Source organism: Hyperolius riggenbachi, chromosome 12 (genome assembly GCF_040937935.1).
Source record: "Hyperolius riggenbachi isolate aHypRig1 chromosome 12, aHypRig1.pri, whole genome shotgun sequence".
In the NCBI taxonomy this organism is placed as follows: domain Eukaryota; kingdom Metazoa; phylum Chordata; class Amphibia; order Anura; family Hyperoliidae; genus Hyperolius; species Hyperolius riggenbachi.
The window spans coordinates 36,463,321-36,485,281 of NC_090657.1; the positions used below are offsets into that span (position 1 = coordinate 36,463,321).

At 44.6% G+C, this 21,961-nt stretch overlaps 1 protein-coding gene across 3 annotated transcripts in view; it reads right to left on the reverse strand.

Annotated features, from left to right (window-relative positions):
• The window catches only part of LOC137540821 (tRNA N(3)-methylcytidine methyltransferase METTL2-like), a 56,041-nt gene that overhangs the window by 21,313 nt on the left and 12,767 nt on the right, over nucleotides 1–21,961 (reverse strand). For all 3 annotated transcript variants that reach the window (XM_068261986.1, XM_068261985.1, XM_068261987.1), the window contains exons 3-4: nucleotides 11,964–12,055; nucleotides 4,755–4,985 (exon numbers count right to left, since the gene is read on the reverse strand). In XM_068261986.1, coding sequence (XP_068118087.1) covers nucleotides 4,755–4,985; nucleotides 11,964–12,055 — 323 coding nt within the window. The remainder of the gene's footprint in view (nucleotides 1–4,754; nucleotides 4,986–11,963; nucleotides 12,056–21,961) is intronic.

Below are 21,961 nucleotides of genomic sequence, written 5' to 3' on the forward strand. Positions count from 1 at the left end.
TGGAATGGAACCAGACAAAAAAATGCTGCAGCATTGGGATGCAAACCTGAGCGGCGGTAGGGTGAGGGAGGGTGCAGCAGCCAGGCGGGTGAGGGAGGGTAAAATACATACCTAATGCTCTTTTGAAGCCGGCGTTGGAGGCTTCCGTATTCTTCCGCGCCATGTGGCTAGTCACATGACGCGCTGTGTAGTCACAGCGGAAGAAGAGGAAGCCTCTACTGCCGGCTTCAAAAGAGCATTAGGTATGTATTTAACGGCAAACTGAGTGAAAACTGATTCGATCGTTGATCAGATCCGTTTTCACTTTCCATTTGGCAGCGTGCAGAGAGCCATCCGGATCCGGTGAAGCGGAGACCGGATCCGCTCACTGGATCCATTTGGCTCAAACCGCTAATGTGAACCGGGCCTAACTTTTTATGTATTTTTTGAGGTGAACTGAATTTTAAGACCTGATTGGAAATACTTACGTGGTTACAATTTTATGGACTTATTTTAGTGGACTGTGAGGCAACGCAAGGTTTTGTATGCAAAATGTTTAATGTTTGCTGTTCATGTGACATTTTAACCTGTGCAGCAGACCCACAGTGTACACGGTAAGTTATATGGTAGGGGTGGGGAGCGCGCCAACTGATACTATATCTACAATAGAGCATATACTTGTCCAAAAAATAAGTTTTGAGGGAGCACTTAAAGAGGACCTTCAGCCTAAACAAACAAAGATACTGTCATTAAGTTACATTAGTTATGTTAATTAAAATAGATAACAACAATAACAATAATATTTATATAGCGCTTTTCTCCCTGGGGACTCAAAGCGCTGTGACCCTGCATTATGCAGTCTCAAAGGCTCAGGAAAAGAGGTGAGTTTTTAGCCTTTTTTTAAAGCGGTCCAGAGAAGGAGCCTCTCGTACTGATTGTGGAAGCGAGTTCCATAGAGTAGGGGCTGCGTAGGAAAAGGCCCGAGCACCAAATGTTAAGTGTATCCTGGGAATAACCAGCTTCATCTTGTTGGCAGAGCGGAGGGTGCGTGAAGGGGCATAAAGTTCCAATAGATCCGCTATGTATTTGGGTCCCATGTGGTGTAGAGCCTTGAATGTCAGCAGGCAGATCTTAAAATTGATTCTCCATTTTACTGGCAACCAGTGAAGAGTTTGCAGTACTGGGGTGATGTGTGAGCTGCGGGGGGTTTTAGGCTAGGAGTCTGGCTGCAGTAAGTACTAGCTGTAAGGGGCGCAGAGCCTTATCTGTAGATCCGATGAACAGGGCGTTGCAGTAGTCTAGGCGGGAGGATACAAATGCGTGAACCAGGGCAGGTAGGTCTTCAGCTGGGATAAGGTGTTTGATTTTCGCTATATTTCTTAGATGGAAGAAGGAAGACTTGACGACAGCTGATACCTGCTGTCTGAGTTTTAGATTTCCATCCAGGATCACCCCAAGGTTTCGCACAGGTAATAGAATCTCTTACCTACCCCTGTTTTAAAAGAACAGGCAAATGTTTGTGATTTCATGGGGGCAGCCATCTTTTTGGTTGAAAGGAGGTGACAGGGAGCATGATACACAGTTCCAGCTGTCCTGTATCCTGACCACCCCTCCCACCTGCCAGGCAACCAGAACATCATAGGAAATCCCATCATGCTTTGCACAGCATCAGGGGAAAAATTCCTGGGCAGTTTTCTTTGATGGGGCGCAGCTTAGCTTCTAAGCAGCTCAAAATTAGGCTTGGGTATGAAAAACAAAGTTCTGATGCTATGAACTAGGTTAAAGAAACACCAAGTCTTTTCAGTGCTGCTGTGTAGATTTTTAGTCTGGAGGTTCACTTTAAAGATTTCTAAGGCTGAAGAGTGTTCTGAAAGGGTATTCTATAGAAGGGGTAAGGCACCTGAGCTTGTATACATAAATGCGAGGAGGCGATTCTAGAGGAGAACAGAAGGTTGTGTGCAGATCTGAGAATGCAGGTGGGGTGGTATCTGGAAACTAGTGAGGAGATGTAAAGAGTGGAAAGCTTTGTAGGTTAGTGTTAAGAATTTGAAAATAAGGGTTTATGTTTCAGGGCATGTGGACAGCAGGGCACTCATCTACATGTATGGTGGGCGTGTCCAAAGGTGCGTAGGTTTTGGACCAAGGTTTACCAGGTTATATATTCTGTGGTCACAGGTTCCAAAGCTCCCAGAGGTTGCCTTGTTGGGCCTGAGACCTCCCGAGTTATCAAACTCACAATATAAACTATTAATGCATATTTGCTTGGCAGCCAAAAGAGTAATAGCATGCTCTTGGAAGACTCCCACGCTAATTTTTAAAACCTTCAAAATAAATCTTAGCCATGCGCTATGCTTCTATAGAATGAAGGCTATAGTAGAAGACACTTCCACAATTTGAAAAAGTATGGAAACCGTACTTCATGCATTACTCTCATTGGCTCCCAACTTCTTTTACTGCTGTATATAGTTTACACGACACCATCCAGGTGCCTTCATTTAAAAAGGGGTATTATGTGTTTACGCAAGGCCTTGAACGGGGTCGTGGCCACTCGGAGGACTTTTCCCCCTACCCTTATCTTTCTCTTCTCTGTTCTCCTTTTCCTTCCAGATGGTACTGTCCTATCTGACCTCTGTAGTGCGTTGCAAGCTAGCTACACTGCTCATATAGTCTGTATATAAGACTAGGAAGAAGAAAACCACCGGTACTATGAGATCCAAACTATCCGATTATCTGTACGGTACAAACAGTCATGAGTATTAAAGCCACCGATCCTGCGTGGTGGTTTTCTAATACAGAAATCTTTTTTCTTTGCTAACTGTTGACTGCCAGAGATGCCAGTAAATGATGCCTAAAGGTCCGTACACACGCCGGACTACAGGTAACGACGGGTCCGTCGTCAACTCCCGCTGGATGGGCGTTCCAGCGACAGTCCGGCGTGTGTACAGTCTGTCTGCAGACTGATTCGGCTGTCTCTGAGCGATCCGCCCGGCGGATCTCTCAGAGACAGCCGTATCAGTCTGCCGACAGACTGTACACACGCCGGACTGTCTGCTGAAAACACGCCCCGGACTGTCTGCTGAAAACACGCCCAGCAGGAGGTGACGACAGACCCGTCGTTTCCTGCAGTCCGGCGTGTGTATGGACCTTTAGTGCTGCTGGCATCTAAAATCTGTTTATGGAGTAATGGTTTCTGCTTTTGCAGACTTTATTGAACTACGTATTATGACTGTCATTTTGCTACTTTGTAAGATGCACTTTATAAAGTTGTACTGTTTATCTGTTTTGTATTGAAAAATCAATAAAAACCTTTTGTGACGCAAAAAAAAAAAAAAAAACCACCAAAAAAAAAAAGACAAAATAATTTGAAGTGTATCTAATGTACTGTAACATCTTAGTAGTGTCTGAATGTGATTTACCTGCATTGTTTTTTGTTTTTTTATATACACAATTTTCAACTGACAGGAATGTCACAGCTCAATAGGTACACTACAAGCAGTTATTCCGTGCTTTTACTGATGGTAAACAAGCTGCAGTGTGTACCGATTCCTGCCTGAACAATGTGCTTTGAAGCCATAATCACTTCTTGTACAGAGTTCAATTGAGACTCTGCACATTAGGGATCCGCAGGACTGCCAGGCAACTGGTATTGTTGAAAAGGAAATGAATATGGCAGCCTCCATATACCTCTCAGTTCAGGTGTACTTTGAAGTGTACCCGAGATGGGGAAAATAAAAAACAAAACAAACATACATACATACATACATACATACATACATACATACACATACACACACACCTCGTCGTCGTCCTCCACCGCCTGGCCTGTCCACAATTCGGCCCCGAAGGTATTCAGTTGGCGCCAATCGGCAAAAGTGCAGTCTGGCTGTGCGCATTCCCGTTGACAGTATAGTACTGCGCAGGTGCAGAACACTTGCGGCGACAGGGACATGACGGGGAGTGCGCGGCCAAGCATGCGCAGGACGACCCAAACCGGAGGACTTTTAGGGCTGGATTGTGGACAATTCAGATGGCCGAGGAGGACAGCGAGGCAGCGATCAGCCTGGTGGGAGCTAGAGGAAGCCCAGGCATGTATAATTTCTTTTTAAGTCTCCCATCTCACATTTACTTTAAGCAATGGAAAGTTCATTGTGCACAAATATTCGAGTGGGAACAAGCTCTGATCCACCACAGGATGCAACAAGTTGCTCTTCTGCAATACAAGAGTAGCTGCACACATGGCTTAAAGCGAAGATCTACAAAAGATGAGGCTTAAAGAGGAACTCCAGTGAAAATAATGTAATAAAAAAAGTGCTTCATTTTTACAATAATTATGTATAAATGATTTAGTCAGTGTTTGCCCATTGTAAAATGTTTCCTCTCCCTGATTTACATTCTGACATTTATCACATGGTGACCTTTTTGCTGCTGGCAGGTGATGTCACTGGAAGTAGCAGCTGCTTGCTTTTTTGGCAGTTGAAAACAGCTATTTCCCACAATGCAACGAGGTTCACAGACAGGAAACTGCCAGGACCAGTCTCCTGTGGGAGGGGTTTCACCACAATATCAGCCATACAGAGCCCCTCCTGATGATCCGTTTGTGAAAAAGAATAGATTTCTCATGGGAAAGGGAGTATCAGCTACTGATTGGGATGAAGTTCAATTCTTGGTCACGGTTTCTCTTTAAACACTTGTTTTCAAAAACATTTAATTAATTGATACATGCTAAGTAAAAGCAGAAGGTTGTTGTCTAATGCTCAGGACTTGAGACTCAACACCTACCTCTAAAATGCGATAAGAAGCAGAAGATCCAGGCCAGTCTTTCTCCGTGTCCTGCGCCTCCAGCGGAGTGTCCTCCTTCTGATCTCCATCTGCACTTTCCCGACTCCTGCAGTTTGCAGACAGTTCAGGGAACTCTGTGAACAGCCACTGCCGGTCTTTGAAGAATCGGTTTTCATGGATCGTGTAGAAGTCATCCCAGAAGTTGCTGGCTTTATTTTCATACTCCTCTGAAGAAAGCAACATAAATTTACCATGGTTTGTGCAAGCTCCATGGAAACCTGAAACTACACAGCTGGCTTCATGTTATGTGTCACAAGTCTAGTTTAGGGGATCCAGTAGGAAACTGCATAGGGAAATTCGGCTAATGCGATTGGGTGGACGGCACCCTCTCAAGCTGCTTGGTTTCAGATAGGTTGTAGTTAACTATGCCCACATTATTTGGCCAATCACAATGCTTCATACTGTAGGGCGCGCTGTGACTGGAGAACTGTTCCCTATGAGAGTCCCCCTAAACTAGACTAGCCCCTGATATTTTAAAGGACAACTGTAATGAAAAGGATACGGAGGCTGCCACATTTATTTCCTTTTAAACATTACTAGTTGCCTGGTTCTCCTGCTGATCCTCTGCCTCTAATACTTTTGATATTGCTTTAGACATTACTGCAGCTAGGTAAATCAGCAGGGCTGCCAGGCAACTGGTATTGTTTATGAGGAAATAAATATGGCAGCCTCCATATACCTCTCATACAGTTGTCCTTTAAAGGATGCCCAAAGTGACATGTGACATGAGATAGAGATGGGTATGTACAGTGCCTAGCACACAAATAACCCTTACTGATAAGAAATTCCAACTATAAAACACTTTCCTAGCAGAAAATGGCTTCTGAGAACAAGAGAGAGATAAAAAGGGGAATTTCTTATCAGTGAAGGTCACACTGCAGTCACTTCCTGTCTGAATCAGGACTGAGTCAGCCACTTACATACCTGATATTTAACTCTTTGAGGCAGAGAAAGAAAAAAAAGGAACATAGTATAGTTATTTGTGTGCTAGGCACAGTACATACCCATGTCTATCTCATCATGTCACCTCGGGTATCCTTTAAAGAGGAGCTGTTAGGTATAAGGTCTCAGAGAAAATAAACACATATATCAGTAGCTAAAGATTGGCTGTACTTACATTACATATGCATTTCACTGTCCACGTTTGGATTTCACAGAATTTGTATATAGTATATGCAGAGATAGATGCTCCTGACAGCTCATGGCAGGCTCCATGTTGTTCTGTCAAATGTGTCCTCATGTCCTGCCTGCTTCCTGATCACAGATAAGCTTGTACTAAATAACACAGTGTGCAGTGAATATTAATGAGCCATGTGGCTAGGAACAATAGCTGACTCCTGCAGTGTACTCTGCCCGAGATTTATCAGTGCTACGTGATTACAAGCTGCTGTAACGTCTCATTAGCAGCCGAGGGGAGAGCCCCAGAATGCTTTGCAGTATGGTATGCGGCTTGCGTCTTCTTAAGAATAACAGACTTGCTGATAAGCACACATCAAAGGTAACTGAGATTTTTATCTTCACTAATTGCTTTTGGGCTTCCTTCTAAACTGTTTAACACAGGAGAATAGAGGTTTAAATTAGCTTCTGCAGCCTGACAGTTACTCTTTAAGTATAAACCCAGATTACTAACAAAACATAATATGGTAAGGCAAAAGAGTGATATTCAAAACTTTGTCATGCTCCAGATCTTTTCCTGTACATCTCAGAAGCTTCACACTGACTGCATCTTGGCTTCTAATTTGTCAGATTTGCTTCTCCTGTCACATACAAACCTATAAGAGAATCTTCTCTGACAACCTCTCTCTCATTGGTCTGGCAATTGGGAGTCATAACGATGGTCATACACTGTTCAATTTGTGAATCAAAACATGAGTATTATCAATCTGATTTTAAGCATTAGTGATGGTCATGTCTAGGAGGATTCATTGAGAAGCATGTGATCAGTTTGATCAGCTGATAGATTTAACCTCCCTGGCGGTAAGCCCGTGCTGAGCATGGGCTATGCCGTGAAGAGAATTTCTCAGGCCCTGCTGGGCCGATTTGCATAATTTTTTTTTGCAACACTTTGCTAGCTGCGTGTGCACTCTGATCGCTGCCGCTCTACGCCGATTGTCCGTCGCGCCGCTCCCCCCCCCCCAAACCTCGTGCGCGGCCTGGTCAATCAGTGCCAGGCAGCGCTGAGGGGTAGATCGGAACTCCCAATGACGTCAAGACGTCGATGACGTCATGGCGACGGGGGAAGCCCTCCAGGAAATCCCGTTCTTTGAACGGGATTTCCTGATCGGAGATCGCCGGAGGCGATCGAAGAGGGTGAGGGGATGCCGCTGCACAGCGGCTATCATGTAGCGAGCCCTGGGCTCGATACATTATTAAAAAAAAAAAAAAAAAAAAAAAAAAAAAAAAACCTCCTCTGCTGCCCCCTGATTTGCTGTGATCACATGCTGCTTTAGCACGTGGGCATGATTAGCAAATCGCACTTACATATCTGTCACCTGACCAAACTGGTCACATGCTTCTCAAGGAGTTCTCCTCGACATTAACGTCACTACAAATCATTTGCCATGAACACCACATTACACTGCTCTAAACCATATCACATTCCAGAGGAAATTTCATCTTTTCTCAATCACGACACTGCTAGCTGTGTATGCACAATGAAGTACTAAGTTATGCAGCTGTCGATCACATACCGCTTCTGCCCGCTTGACTAGTTGGCATTTAAAAGGGAAACAGAAGTGAGAATAATATGGAGGCTGCCAAATGTATTTCCTTTTAACCCCTTAAGGACTTTAGGCTTACACCGCTCTAACGACCAGGCTATTTTGTACAAATTAGGCCACTGCGGCTTTAAGGGCTCGCTGCAGGGCTGTACAAGTGACCCCCCCTTTTCTGCCCACCAAAAGAGCTCTCTGTTGGTGGCCTCCGATTCCTGCTGGCATGTTTGATTATTTTTACATACAGTGGCTTGCAAAAAGTATTCGGCCCCCTTGAAGTTTTCCACATTTTGTCACATTACTGCCACAAACATGAATCAATCTTATTGGAATTCCACGTGAAAGATCAATACAAAGTGGAGTACACGTGAGAAGTGGAACGGAAATCATACAGGATTCCAAACATTTTTTACAAATGAATAACTGCAAAGTGGGGTGTGCGTAATTATTCAGCCCCCTGCGTTAATACTTTGTAGAACCACCTTTTGCTGCAATTACAACTGCCAGTCTTTTAGGGTATGTCTCTACCAGCTTTGCACATCTAGAGACTAAAATCCTTGCCCATTCTTCTTTGCAAAACAGCTCCAGCTCAGTCAAATTAGAGGGACGGCATTTGTGAACAGCAGTTTTCAGATCTTGCCACAGTTTCTCGATTGGATTTAGATCTGGACTTTGACTGAGCCATTCTAACACATGGATATGTTTTGTTTTAAACCATTCCATTGTTGCCCTGGCTTTATGTTTAGGATCGTTGTCGTGCTGGAAGGTGAACCTTCACCCCAGTCTCAAGTCTTTTGCAGGCTCCAAGAGGTTTTCTTCCAAGATTGCCCTGTATTTGGCTCCATACATCTTCCCATCAACTCTGACCAGCTTCCCTGTCCCTTCTGAAGAGAAGCATCCCCAGAGCATGATGCTGCCACCACCATATTTGACAGTGGGGATGGTGTGTTCTGAGTGATGTGCAGTGTTATTTTACCGGCACACATAGCGTTTTGCATTTTTGCCAAAAAGTTCCATTTTGGTCTCATCTGACCAGAGCACCTTCTTCCACATGTTTGCTGTGTCCCCCACATGGCTTGTGGCAAACTGCAAACAGGATTCCCTATGCTTTTCTGTTCACAATGGCTTTCTTCTTGCCACTCTTCCATAAAGGCCAACTTTGTACAGTGCACGACTCATAGTTGCCCTATGGACAGATTCCCCCAACTGAGCTGTAGATCTCTGCAGCTCGTCCAGAGTCACCATGGGCCTCTTGACTGCATTTCTGATCAGCGCTCTCCTTGTTCAGTCTGTGAGTTTAGGTGGACGGCCTTGTCTTGGTAGGGTTACAGTTGTGCCATACTCCTTCCATTTCTGAATGATCGCTTGAACAGTGCTCCGTGGGATGTTCAAGGCTTTGGAAATCTTTTTGTAGCCTAAGCCTGCTTTAAATTTCTCAATAACTTTATCACTGACCTGTCTGGTGTGTTCTTTGGACTTCATGGTGTTGCTGCTCCCAATATTCTCTTAGACAACCTCTCAGGCCGTCACAGAGTAGCTGTATTTGTACTGACATTAGATTACACACAGGTGCACTGTATTTAGTCATTAGCACTCATCATGCAATGTCTATGGGCAACTAACTGCACTCAGACCAAAGGGGGCTGAATAATTACGCACACCCCACTTTGCAGTTATTTATTTTAAAAAAATGTTTGGAATCGTGTATGATTTTCGTTCCACTTCTCACGTGTACACCACTTTGTGTTGGTCTTTCACGTGGAATTCCAACAAAATTGATTCAAGTTTGTGGCAGTAATGTGACAAAATGTGGAAAACTTCAAGGGGGCCTAATACTTTTGCAAGCCACTGTATTTATTTTTAATTTTAAATTTATTTTTTTTACCCCAGCCTACCTCCCTCCGCCCGCCAATGACAGCGATAGGCTGTCATAGGCTTCAGCCTATGACAGTGGCTCGCTCCTGTGTGTCTCAGGGGGACAGCTGTGTCACATGGCTGTCCCCAGTACACTGCTGCCATAGATTGCAGCGCTGTACCATGTAAATAAATCGGCAGTTTCGCCGCCTAACAGTCTCCTAGTGGCGATAGTCGCTGAAAGGCCGATGACGGAGCGGAGCTGCAGGCACCCCGTCATTCAAGCAGGGATGCACGCACGCACACCGGTGCGCGCACGATCCACTTCAACCTCTGCCCCTAGGACGTCAATTGGCATCGAGTGGTCCTGGGGCCGCCGCCGCATCCATGCCGATTGGCACGGAACGGTCGTAAAGTAGTTTAACAGTACCAGTTGCCCGGCAGTCCTACTGATAGACAAGACAAATAACATTTATATCGTGCTTTTCTCCTGGCGGACTCAAAGCGCCAGAGCAGCAGCCACTAGGGCGCGCTCTATAGGCAGTAGCAGTGTTAGGGAGACTTGCCAAAGGTCTCCTACTGAATAGGTGCTGGCTTACTGAACAGGCAGAGCCGAGATTCGAACCCTGGTCTCCCATGTCAGAGGCAGAGCCCTTAAACCATTACACCACCCAGCCACATATCTCTCTCTGGCAGTGGTAGTGTCTAAATCACACACCTGAAACATGCATGCAGCTAATCTTGTCAGACATCTGATCTGCAGGCTTGCTCAGGGTCCATTTCTGCTTCAGCTCAGTTTCAAATCCACCAGCCCTCCATGGAATGCCTCCTGAAGGTGGCAGGATAACAAAATGCTACCGCCCAACCTAAAGATTTTGATTTTATTCATACAATATAAGTAGCTTCTGTCAGGAACCGGCCCGCGGCACGCCTGCGTATACGGTTCCCGACTGCAGGTTTCACCAGATCAAGCGGGGAGCAGCCTTATGCAAGCTACAAACAAAGCTGGGACCCCTTAAACACTTCTCACTGCCACCACTAGCTGTTGCTAGAAATGTCCACTCAGCTGTCGAGTGCTCAACACGCAATCTGCGTTTTCGTATTCGGGTCAGCTTTGCGCTTTAGGCCGAATACGAGAACGCCACGCACACACACACACACAGTTGCAATCTACACTGTAGTGAAGCAAAACTACTAACAGTCGTTCCGAACGATACTGTTAGCCACTCTGCTGTCGAGCTACTCGCACAGGCGTTTTCATACGTTGGGTCAGCTGCGCATTTTAGGCCAACGTATGACAAACGCCCCCCACACAATTCAATTACAATCTTATACGGCAGTGTCGCTCAATCATACAATCAGGCATGAACTTAGTTACACTTCAGTCTCTTCTAGGCTATGAGTGTTAGTTTAGTACAGCAGAAGTCAAGCTTATTAAATAATTTAATATTCCAGGAAAAAAAATGGAACAATGCAGAAAATAATATCTACAAAAGAAGTACAAAAAACAAAGTAAAAGTTACAAGATACACACAAGGCTATTTGCTTACCAAAATAACAGGGATAAGATAGAAGAATCTTGGACTTGGGTTCTGTGGACGGACACCGTTCTGGTTGGACCAGGAGCCAACTTAGCTTGGACTGGGAGTCCGGCTTCAGCTACCGTCAGGAGTGGACTGATTTTAGGTATCTGCCCCCTGCCTTTTATGCTGGAATATTTGCCTGGAGGCTGCAAGCCCATTTGGACAGGGGAACTAGTTTAATTAAATCTCAGACATAATTCAATTTCCAGAGATCTAACTTCCACGCAAGAGTGCATTTCCGCACACACCCAACAAAAGACTTCCTTAACATCCAATTTCCACAGGTAAAAGTCTATACATCAAAAGATTGCATTTTGGTTACAGGTAGCAGTTTGCCTGTAATTGCCTGTAAACAGACAATCACATCCCAGATTGTCTGCTTTGTTCTCCCTCAAATGGCTGCTAATTAGCAGTACCCTGCTACCCCAGGAATACAAAGCAAATTTAGTTTCACAGACAATCACACCTGGGACAGCAGATCAAAGGTGACTGCTAGTGGCCTAATGAGCCACTTCCTTGCCCCAGGCTAGCACCCAAGGTAACAGCTTCCACCTAGCAGACATGCGTGAAACAGGCAGAAAAATGAAACACATGCATGCTTCCATATTATCCCACATCATAACTAGCTGCTATATCATGACATCTTCAATCTTATGTCTAGTAAGAGCTGGCTTTCTACAAGGCTCACCAAGGCCAGGGCTTGGTTGGAATGCACCACACTGGGAAACTACAAAAGAAATAAGAGTTGCACATGGGGGAAAGGGGAGTAACATATAAACATGAGCGACTGCACAAGGGAGGCTACATATGTAAGAGGCGGTGGCACATGTAGATGGAGTAAGAAGACTGCTGTAAACAGGTGAGGAGGCTTGCTGCACATGAGAGAGGCAGCTGCAGTTTATGAGCACTTCACATGGAAGAGGGGAAGATGAAGTGCATGGAAGAGGCGACACAAGACAACAACAAAATACAGCCCCAAAGAGTAATTGCATACCTTGCTGTTCTGTAGGCATCGGCTGGATACTATTTTCCAGAACCTTCTTTCTGGCTGTAGCCTCCTGCTCTTCGGACCACTGTACATTGTCCCTAAACATACACAGAAAATAAGTAATGTGATTCAAAAACATTCTGTCCTGACAGGCTAAGGCCCAGTTCACATTGGCCTAAAAATGGACGGTTTAGCAGACCTTAAGGCCTTGTTTACATTGCATTCGGCTCGTGTGTCCGTCCGCGGTGGGCTTTTTTCCCCCGCTTCTTTTAAAGTGTTTTCCGGCGATTTTCTGAGCGTTCGCTTGTTTTTGTGGTCATTTTTGTAAGTGATTTTGCAGAGCGCTTCCGTCTTTTGATAAGGAAAAAAAATATCCGGGGAAAAAAAATACAATGTATTTTTTAAAAGAAAAACGCTCACGCAAACACTTGCCAAAGCGATTTGGTGAACGTTTTGCGTTTTTCCTATACCTTCCATTGAGGCAAATCGCCTCAAAAATGGCCCAAGCACAGCTTTTCAAAGCGGATCGCAAACAAATCACTCTGATATGAACTCTCTCATCGAGAACCATTGCACAAGCGCTTTCAGAGCGATTTTGAAAATCACCCACGCTTAAAATTTTACAAAAACACAATGTGAACAAGGCCTTACAGAATGGATGAAAACGGATGCAGAGCGATCCAGTGTTAACCAATGGATCGGTTCATATTGGTCTGTTCGAACAGATCTGTTAAGTCTGTTTCGCCACACAGACCACAAGTTTGGGTCTGCAGTGATTTTTCCAGATTAACAGATGCGTCGCATTGACCGCGTGCTAATGGAATGGAGGGTCATGGAGGGAAGTCGGATGCCTTTAAAAACTGGTCTGTTCCACGGATCAATTTGTACACGGATCAGTTTTCCATCTGTGGCAGTGAGAACCGGCCCTAACAGCATTCTTATTGTTCTAACACACAGTAAGGGCTGGTGCACACCATAAGAGCTTTTCTGAGCGCTTTGTGATTTTAAAATCTCCTGCTAATGTTATCCTATGTGAGTGTTCACTCTGGAGTGATGTGATTTTCTAAAAATCCTCCATAGCATTGCATTAGTAAGAGCTTTTAAAATCTCTAGCGTTTAAAAAGTTCTTGTGGTGTGCACCAGCCCTAAGATGACATTCCAAAGGATTGAACAGATACCACACTCAGCAGCTTATAATGATTAGCTGGAAATTCATTTAATCTATGTGCAAAAGTGGCATGCTAATGGATACTTATTTCAAAACCAATATCTTTATAGTACGTCCACTTTATCTGAACAAAGCACCTGAGCCAAACCTGAGTGTTCCCTTATTACTTTCATCTGACTCTTTTGATTCATCTACTGCAGGGATGCTGAATTCAATCCTGTAAGCGGCCAAAATCTAAACCATAGTCTAAGCCACGGGCCAACTTGTTTGTGTGTGTAGGTTTGTGTATTTTACCAGGCACATGGGGGATTTGGATCATGCTATTTTCATGGAGGGGGTGCAGTGGGTTGTTGCTGCACCCAGGCTCAAACTGCGGACGTTTCAACCAGAAACGCTGCCACCAATGTGCTCCTCTGGGATGGGACAGTTCATGTATGGTTGTTCTTTTATCGCATACAATGATGCACATTTGACGCTTGAGGGTCAGATAAATTGGCAGGGAGGGCCGCATTTGGCCCGAGGGTGATCTACAGATTCATTGGATACATGCAGGGCTGTTTCTTGGGCAGGGAGACCGCCCTGGGCACAGACTGGCAAGTAGAAGAAGGGGGGCGCAGGCAGAAGGACATAACCGCTATGGAGCTGGTGACACGTGGTGCAGCCAAACGGAAGAAGAATATTACCAACTCAATCACCTTCGTTGACTCCTCCCAGGTTGCCTGCGTCAGACCTCAAGTCATCACGTCACCACCGTATGATGACACCTGATGTCCTGTAGCAGTACTGCAGGCTGTCAGTGCGTGGCACCCATAGAGGAGTCAGCTTTCCAGGCTCTCTTTTCGCCTGTGTGTTTTCTTGGTCCCTACTTCCTCCTGGATGAGCGGCTGGTCACTAGTGAGTAAGCAGATCTACTTGTGACCTGTGGCTGTGTGACTGTCCCTAAAGAGTAAGGGTTCGCGAGTCCATGGGAGGAGGGGGAGGGTGAAGGGGGCACAATGCAATTTAGCCTAAAAAATGCCCTGGATACATGGGAGCAGAATAAATACCCTAATCGGAAAAAGCCACTTGGCATGGCTTGTGTTTTATTGGCAACAATTAATCAAAATATATAAAAGGAACCTTTCCCTAAGGGAGTTTTATAAATGGAGTGTAATGATAAAGGTGGTCTCGCATTCGCTACTGGTGAAGCCACAGCTTTTGTGTAGGACACGTCAAGATGTACAGAGGCGCCGAAAGAGTAAAAATGGCTAAAAAGTTAAAATGTTTTGGTCGCGGTGGTGGACCGGCCGACCATCAACGGACAACAAGGCTGTTGTTTTTCAATAAATATATACAAAATTTATTTGGATAGCTCCCAACAAACAGTCGCAACGCGTTTCACGGGTAGCAACCCGCTTCTTCATGCAATAGGGGGCAGGAGCAACAACACTGAAAAGGACAGAGATACATAGCTAACATCAGCATATATACTGTGTGTGTTACATAGTACAGAATTAGTAAGTTATATATACACATAGTTTTTCTGGTAAGAATAGTGTTAACCTATATATATATATATTATCACTGACAGGTCAGAAAACAAAATACACTTATGTAAAATATTGCTAGTTGCAGGGTGTGTGTCTATGATGTATGGGCGTTTAGGTTCAGTAACTGTGTGTAATTCCTATGAAAAGGATCTATTTGTGGGCTGTACTAGCTTATTATCAGTAAGTGCTGCTTATTAATGGAGTGATGGCTACACAGATTAGAGAGCGTGGTGGAGTGCAAAGGAACCAATAAAATGACAGTGCATATTATTGCCTGGGTAGGGAGAAGTATACACTTACCAGCGTGAAGTCTGGACGAAGCTTGGCACCTCTGTGTCGGTGGACTTTGTGTGCTGGGTTTATGAGGGGAATATGGGTGGTGCCGAGGGACGTGAGGGGGGTGTGGCGATGTGAGGGACAGGAAACGAGCCGCATTAGATGATTGGCCAGTGCGGAGGAGATGGGCAGTGCCTCTCGGCGGCCGTGATGCGTGCGCTGAGTGTCATGAATACAAATGCTCTGCGCGGGGGATTATGGGGCGAGTCCAACGTGGCACTGTGCGAGTGCGCATGTGCGCGCTCCGTCACAGTACTGAGAATTGTGTGGAACGCACCGCACACTTCCGCAATCCAGCTTGGCCAGTCAGGGGAAGGGGAGGGGAGGAGAGAGGAAGCATGTTCGTCAAATAGGCTTTAGTAAACAGGCTATGTATACAATTTTAAGTCTCCAAGTGGTACAATCGTTTTTTCTAAGAAGGAAAGCTTAATCTACGGTCTCCCCTATGTGTTTATTTCGTGTAAATTTGTTAAAATTTCAGTTTTACTCAATATAGAGCGCTGCTGCCCTCCAGTGGTTCATATAAAAAATATACAGCTCTTGCAATATCCTATACAATTAAGGAATGCATATACAATTCAATTGTGAGAGAATGTATGAGCCCGACATTGTTAATAATAAAAAAATCACCTGTCATCTCTAGCTTAATAAAACCTTTCCTGCTCTTGGGCGATATTCAGGATTATAATTGGCTTGATACAACAATGGCATAAAAAACATAAAAACATAAAAACAGACATAAAATACAGACATGAAATCTGGTACCTTTTGACATTAAAAATTCAAAAGTCTTGTGATTCTTATTAAAAGGAGAGGACGAATAAAATCTGAGAAGAACTCTGTAATGGATGATATATTAATAGATTTTCTCCAGCTGCTCGTTAAGGCCGCCTGGAGTGAGTGATTTAAGGATTTGGATCCAATACATCTCACGTGCTTTCAGTAGCTCAAACGAGTTGAATTGGTTTTGTGGAATTGTATCAATGAGTGTGATGTGGAATAATTCTGGGTTATTGTCGTGGTGGGTGGTGAAGTGTCGCGATACGCTGTGTAAGGGGTATTTTTTGATTATATTCCTTTTATGTTGTCCAATTCTTGATCTTGCGGGTTGAGTGGTCCTACCCACATATTGGAGCTGGCATGGGCATGTGATGATATAAATTACATATTTTGACTCACAGTTGAGGTGGTGTTTGATTTGATGTTCTGTTTTGGTGACCTGGGAATGAAATGTCGTGGCCCGGTGGACAAAACTGCAGGCCAGGCATTTTTTGTGATTACAAGGGGCTGATCCTGTGGGGGAATCTGTTGGGGTCGGGGTGGGGTTATCCTGAGGTGTGCGTAGCCTGCTAGGAGCCAGTATACCGCGTAAATTGGGGGCACGCCTGTACGTGACCGCTGGTTTTGGAGTCAGGATAGGGCGGAGGTGGGGATCCTGTAGTAGGATTTCCCACCTTTTGTTGAGTATATTACGGATAGATGAGTGCTGGGCGCTGTATTTTGTGATGAACCGGGGTATGTCATTAATCTGAGAATTGTCGGTGGAAGATGAGGGATTCTGCATTTTGGCTTTGTGTTGTGCGTCTCTCAGCAGTTTTTTGGGATATTTGCGGTCTATGAATTTTTTGGTTAGGATTTTAGATTGGGTATTGTATGTCTGTGTCTCTGTGCAGTTGCGGTAAATCCTTCTGTATTGGCTGTACGGGGTGTTTCTGGTCCAGGGCCGATGGTGAAAGCTATGGTAATGTATGTAATTATTGGCATCGACTGGTTTGAAAAAGGTTCTGGTTAATGTACGGGACGAGTGAGTGTATAAGACAAGGTCCAAAAATTCTATAGAACCGGGGTCATGGTGAAAAGTGAACTGCAGACCTGCTGGATTTAAGTTAAGATATTCGACAAAGGACGGGATCAAATTGCTAGGGCCTTTCCATATAAACACTAAATCGTCGATATATCTTTTGTAAAACATGATGTTACTAGAAAAGGGGTTCTCATTGTACATTTTTAGCTGTTCCAGGTATCCCATTGCCAAATTTGCATATGAGGGCGAGAATGAGCTCCCCATCGAAACCCCGTTTACTTGCTGGTAAATATTGTCGCCAAATGTAAAGAAATTGTTATGAAGAATGAATTCGACACAGTTTATCAGAAAAGTTTGTTGTGTTATGGGCATGTCGCTGTTCTTTTGTAGATAGTATTGTAGGGCTGTGAGTCCGAAGTGATGTGGTATGTTGGTGTAGAGGGATGTTACGTCGCAGGTCAGCCATGTAAAATCATCTTGCCATGGTATATGTTGTAGGAAACTGATGAGGTGCTGAGAATCCTTGATGTACGAGGGGAGGGTTTGTACATGGACCTGTAGGTGTGTATCAATAAATCTGGATAAGTTGCTGGTGACTGAGTCTATTCCTGAAATAATAGGCCTTCCTGGGGGTTTATGAAGGTTTTTATGTATTTTTGGAAGATAGTAGAAGAACGGAATTTTGGGATGGTGATTAACGATGAAATTTCTTTCATTTTTGGTGACAATGTTATTGAGTAGAGCATTGTTGATGAAATCTTTGAGGGTTTTGTTGAGTTCTAATGTGGGGTCCGTGTCCAGTAAGGAATAATGTTTAGGATCGCTTAGTAGTCTAGTGGATTCCTCTAAATAGTCTGTCCTATTGAGAATGACGATCCCTCCCCCTTTGTCTGCGGGCTTAATGATGATGTCAGCATTATTACGTAGGGTTTTCAGGGCTGCCTTTTCGGATGGTGTAAGGTTGGATTGTGGGAGAGAGTCGGAGGTAAATAATTCTTGTAAGTCATTGAGAACCAGGGAATAAAAAGTGTCGATGAAATTACCCTTGGAGGCGGTGGGGTAGAATCTTGATCGGCCCTTTAGGTTAGTGCTGATAAATTTTTCAACAGCCATGTCTGCAGTGGATACTGTAACTAATGGGATGGAGTCATTCACGGTGATGATTAGGTTGGTTGGGTCTATAGGTGGTGTGCCTTGGAGTTTCTTTATTGCAAAGTGTCGTTTTAAGGTGAGTTTACGGATATATGTGTTAAGGTCACTGAAAAGTTCAAATAGGTCAGAGTTGTTTGTGGGACAAAATGAGAGGCCTTTTTCTAGTAGGTTGGATTCTCGTTTTGTTAGGATGTGGTTGGATAGATTGAAGATGCTTCTTTTGTAATTTGTTGTGTTATTGGATGGGTTGGTAGGGATAATTGTTGCTAACGTTTGTTTCTTTTTTCTTTTGCCTCGGCATCCTCGTTTTCTGTGTCTGATAATTGGCGTTTGGATTTCCGGAGTGGTTGCATTACTGTGCGGGTTGTGATGGGGCTGGGTAATTGGGTGGACAGGACGTTCTGGGAGAGAGAAGCTGGTAGGTCTAAAAAAGATGAGGACATGTTAGTGTTCTGAGTTCCCTCAGTTGACGCTGTTTCTATGGGTTCGGAGTTTATGTCCTTATGAGTAGTCTGTTTAGGACTCGTACAGGAGGGTGGGCGGTCCGGGGGGCAACGTGGTGTAGTTGGTTGACTTGGTGTTGAGGTGGGGCTGGAGTCTGAAGTGTAGGTACTAATTTGTGATAGCCTTAGGTCGTTAGTGGAGGGGTTTTTTTCAGGGTTGGGAGATGGTGGGGAGGGCTGGTTAGCTAGGGGGGGGGGGGGGTTTCGGCGGGGGTCTCGCTTAGGACCCATTTTTTGAAGCTGAACTTAAAGGCCGAGGGTAAAATTACGTTTTTGACTGTTGTATGGTCAACTCCAATATGTGGGTTCTTAGGGATGATGGCTGCAAGTGGAGAATTGGTGGACGGTGGGTGTCGTTTAGAGAGTGTGGGGTGTTGTGTCTTGGATATCCCTTTATCCTGGATGGGTTTTGTGTAGTTGAAACTGTGAGGTGGTGGTGCTACGAGCTTGGGTTGGTTCGTGGTGCTTGTGGGTAACGGAGTGTGAGGTGGTGGTGGAAGTGTTGGGTATGCCGCTGGGGTTGTGAATGTGAAGGGAGGGGGTGGGAATGGTGGATATTGGATCTGTGTGGGCTTTGGGATGTTCAAGCTCATTAATGGGGGTGGTTGTACGGTGGGACCAGTGTTAGGTGTGGGTGGAACTGGAGGGTTTGGTATAAACCGTGGTTTGCGTTCCCGCTCTCTATGTTCGGCATACGCCAACCTGTCACGGTTTAATTTCTTAAGTTTGGTTTCGGTGGTGTCCTGCTCAAATCGTTTGAGTCTAGAGGTGAGGTTGGATAATAGTGGATAATACTGGGGGTTATTTTTATGTTGGGCTATGAAGTCTTTATATACACTAATATTTGGTTGTAGTTCAAAAACCAGGGATTTCCTTTTTTTGATAATTCTCTCCATGATACCCTGAGTGCATATTTCTAAATAATTATAAAATTCTGTGGTGAACACAGTATCTTTTGGGAATGCGGACAGTGTTTTGATGCGAATGCCATCTGGGGAGATTTTTTCGCTTATGTAAGTTTCCTGCATGGCTATATCAGCTAGATTGAAAAATTCATCTTTCAGTGCAGATTCCAATTTTTGGAAAGTGGGTTTCAAATCTACATGTGAATTGTTCTCGGGATTTGGGGAGTTGTTCGTGGGTTCTGTTGCAGATAATTTGTTCATTTTAAATTGTGCCAACAGGACTTTTCTGTGTATGGAGTGTTCTTCGAGGAAATCCATTTTCTGATGGGCTGCAATCGAGTCTAGGTTGCCGTGTAGTCGTCGGAATACTTGGCCAAGCGTACTTGCAGAATATGAAAAGAGAGAAGACCGAGAGCCCAATATAGTGTAGTATGTATTAGTGGGGGATGGGAATAGTGAAAGTAAGTAATATACTCACAAGTCAGGGTTGCCGCAAAAGCAACCACTGAAAATGCAGGTGGGGAGAACAAGCCTGTCCCCACTCAGGAATCAAGCTGATATAGCCATGCAGGAAACTTACATAAGCGAAAAAATCTCCCCAGATGGCATTCGCATCAAAACACTGTCCGCATTCCCAAAAGATACTGTGTTCACCACAGAATTTTATAATTATTTAGAAATATGCACTCAGGGTATCATGGAGAGAATTATCAAAAAAAGGAAATCCCTGGTTTTTGAACTACACCCAAATATTAGTGTATATAAAGACTTCATAGCCCAACATAAAAATAACCCCCAGTATTATCCACTATTATCCAACCTCACCTCTAGACTCAAACGATTTGAGCAGGACACCACCGAAACCAAACTTAAGAAATTAAACCGTGACAGGTTGGCGTATGCCGAACATAGAGAGCGGGAACGCAAACCACGGTTTATACCAAACCCTCCAGTTCCACCCACACCTAACACTGGTCCCACCGTACAACCACCCCCATTAATGAGCTTGAACATCCCAAAGCCCACACAGATCCAATATCCACCATTCCCACCCCCTCCCTTCACATTCACAACCCCAGCGGCATACCCAACACTTCCACCACCACCTCACACTCCGTTACCCACAAGCACCACGAACCAACCCAAGCTCGTAGCACCACCACCTCACAGTTTCAACTACACAAAACCCATCCAGGATAAAGGGATATCCAAGACACAACACCCCACACTCTCTAAACGACACCCACCGTCCACCAATTCTCCACTTGCAGCCATCATCCCTAAGAACCCACATATTGGAGTTGACCATACAACAGTCAAAAACGTAATTTTACCCTCGGCCTTTAAGTTCAGCTTCAAAAAATGGGTCCTAAGCGAGACCCCCGCCGAAACCCCCCCCCTAGCTAACCAGCCCTCCCCACCATCTCCCAACCCTGAAAAAAACCCCTCCACTAACGACCTAAGGCTATCACAAATTAGTACCTACACTTCAGACTCCAGCCCCACCTCAACACCAAGTCAACCAACTACACCACGTTGCCCCCCGGACCGCCCACCCTCCTGTACGAGTCCTAAACAGACTACTCATAAGGACATAAACTCCGAACCCATAGAAACAGCGTCAACTGAGGGAACTCAGAACACTAACATGTCCTCATCTTTTTTAGACCTACCAGCTTCTCTCTCCCAGAACGTCCTGTCCACCCAATTACCCAGCCCCATCACAACCCGCACAGTAATGCAACCACTCCGGAAATCCAAACGCCAATTATCAGACACAGAAAACGAGGATGCCGAGGCAAAAGAAAAAAGAAACAAACGTTAGCAACAATTATCCCTACCAACCCATCCAATAACACAACAAATTACAAAAGAAGCATCTTCAATCTATCCAACCACATCCTAACAAAACGAGAATCCAACCTACTAGAAAAAGGCCTCTCATTTTGTCCCACAAACAACTCTGACCTATTTGAACTTTTCAGTGACCTTAACACATATATCCGTAAACTCACCTTAAAACGACACTTTGCAATAAAGAAACTCCAAGGCACACCACCTATAGACCCAACCAACCTAATCATCACCGTGAATGACTCCATCCCATTAGTTACAGTATCCACTGCAGACATGGCTGTTGAAAAATTTATCAGCACTAACCTAAAGGGCCGATCAAGATTCTACCCCACCGCCTCCAAGGGTAATTTCATCGACACTTTTTATTCCCTGGTTCTCAATGACTTACAAGAATTATTTACCTCCGACTCTCTCCCACAATCCAACCTTACACCATCCGAAAAGGCAGCCCTGAAAACCCTACGTAATAATGCTGACATCATCATTAAGCCCGCAGACAAAGGGGGAGGGATCGTCATTCTCAATAGGACAGACTATTTAGAGGAATCCACTAGACTACTAAGCGATCCTAAACATTATTCCTTACTGGACACGGACCCCACATTAGAACTCAACAAAACCCTCAAAGATTTCATCAACAATGCTCTACTCAATAACATTGTCACCAAAAATGAAAGAAATTTCATCGTTAATCACCATCCCAAAATTCCGTTCTTCTACTATCTTCCAAAAATACATAAAAACCTTCAT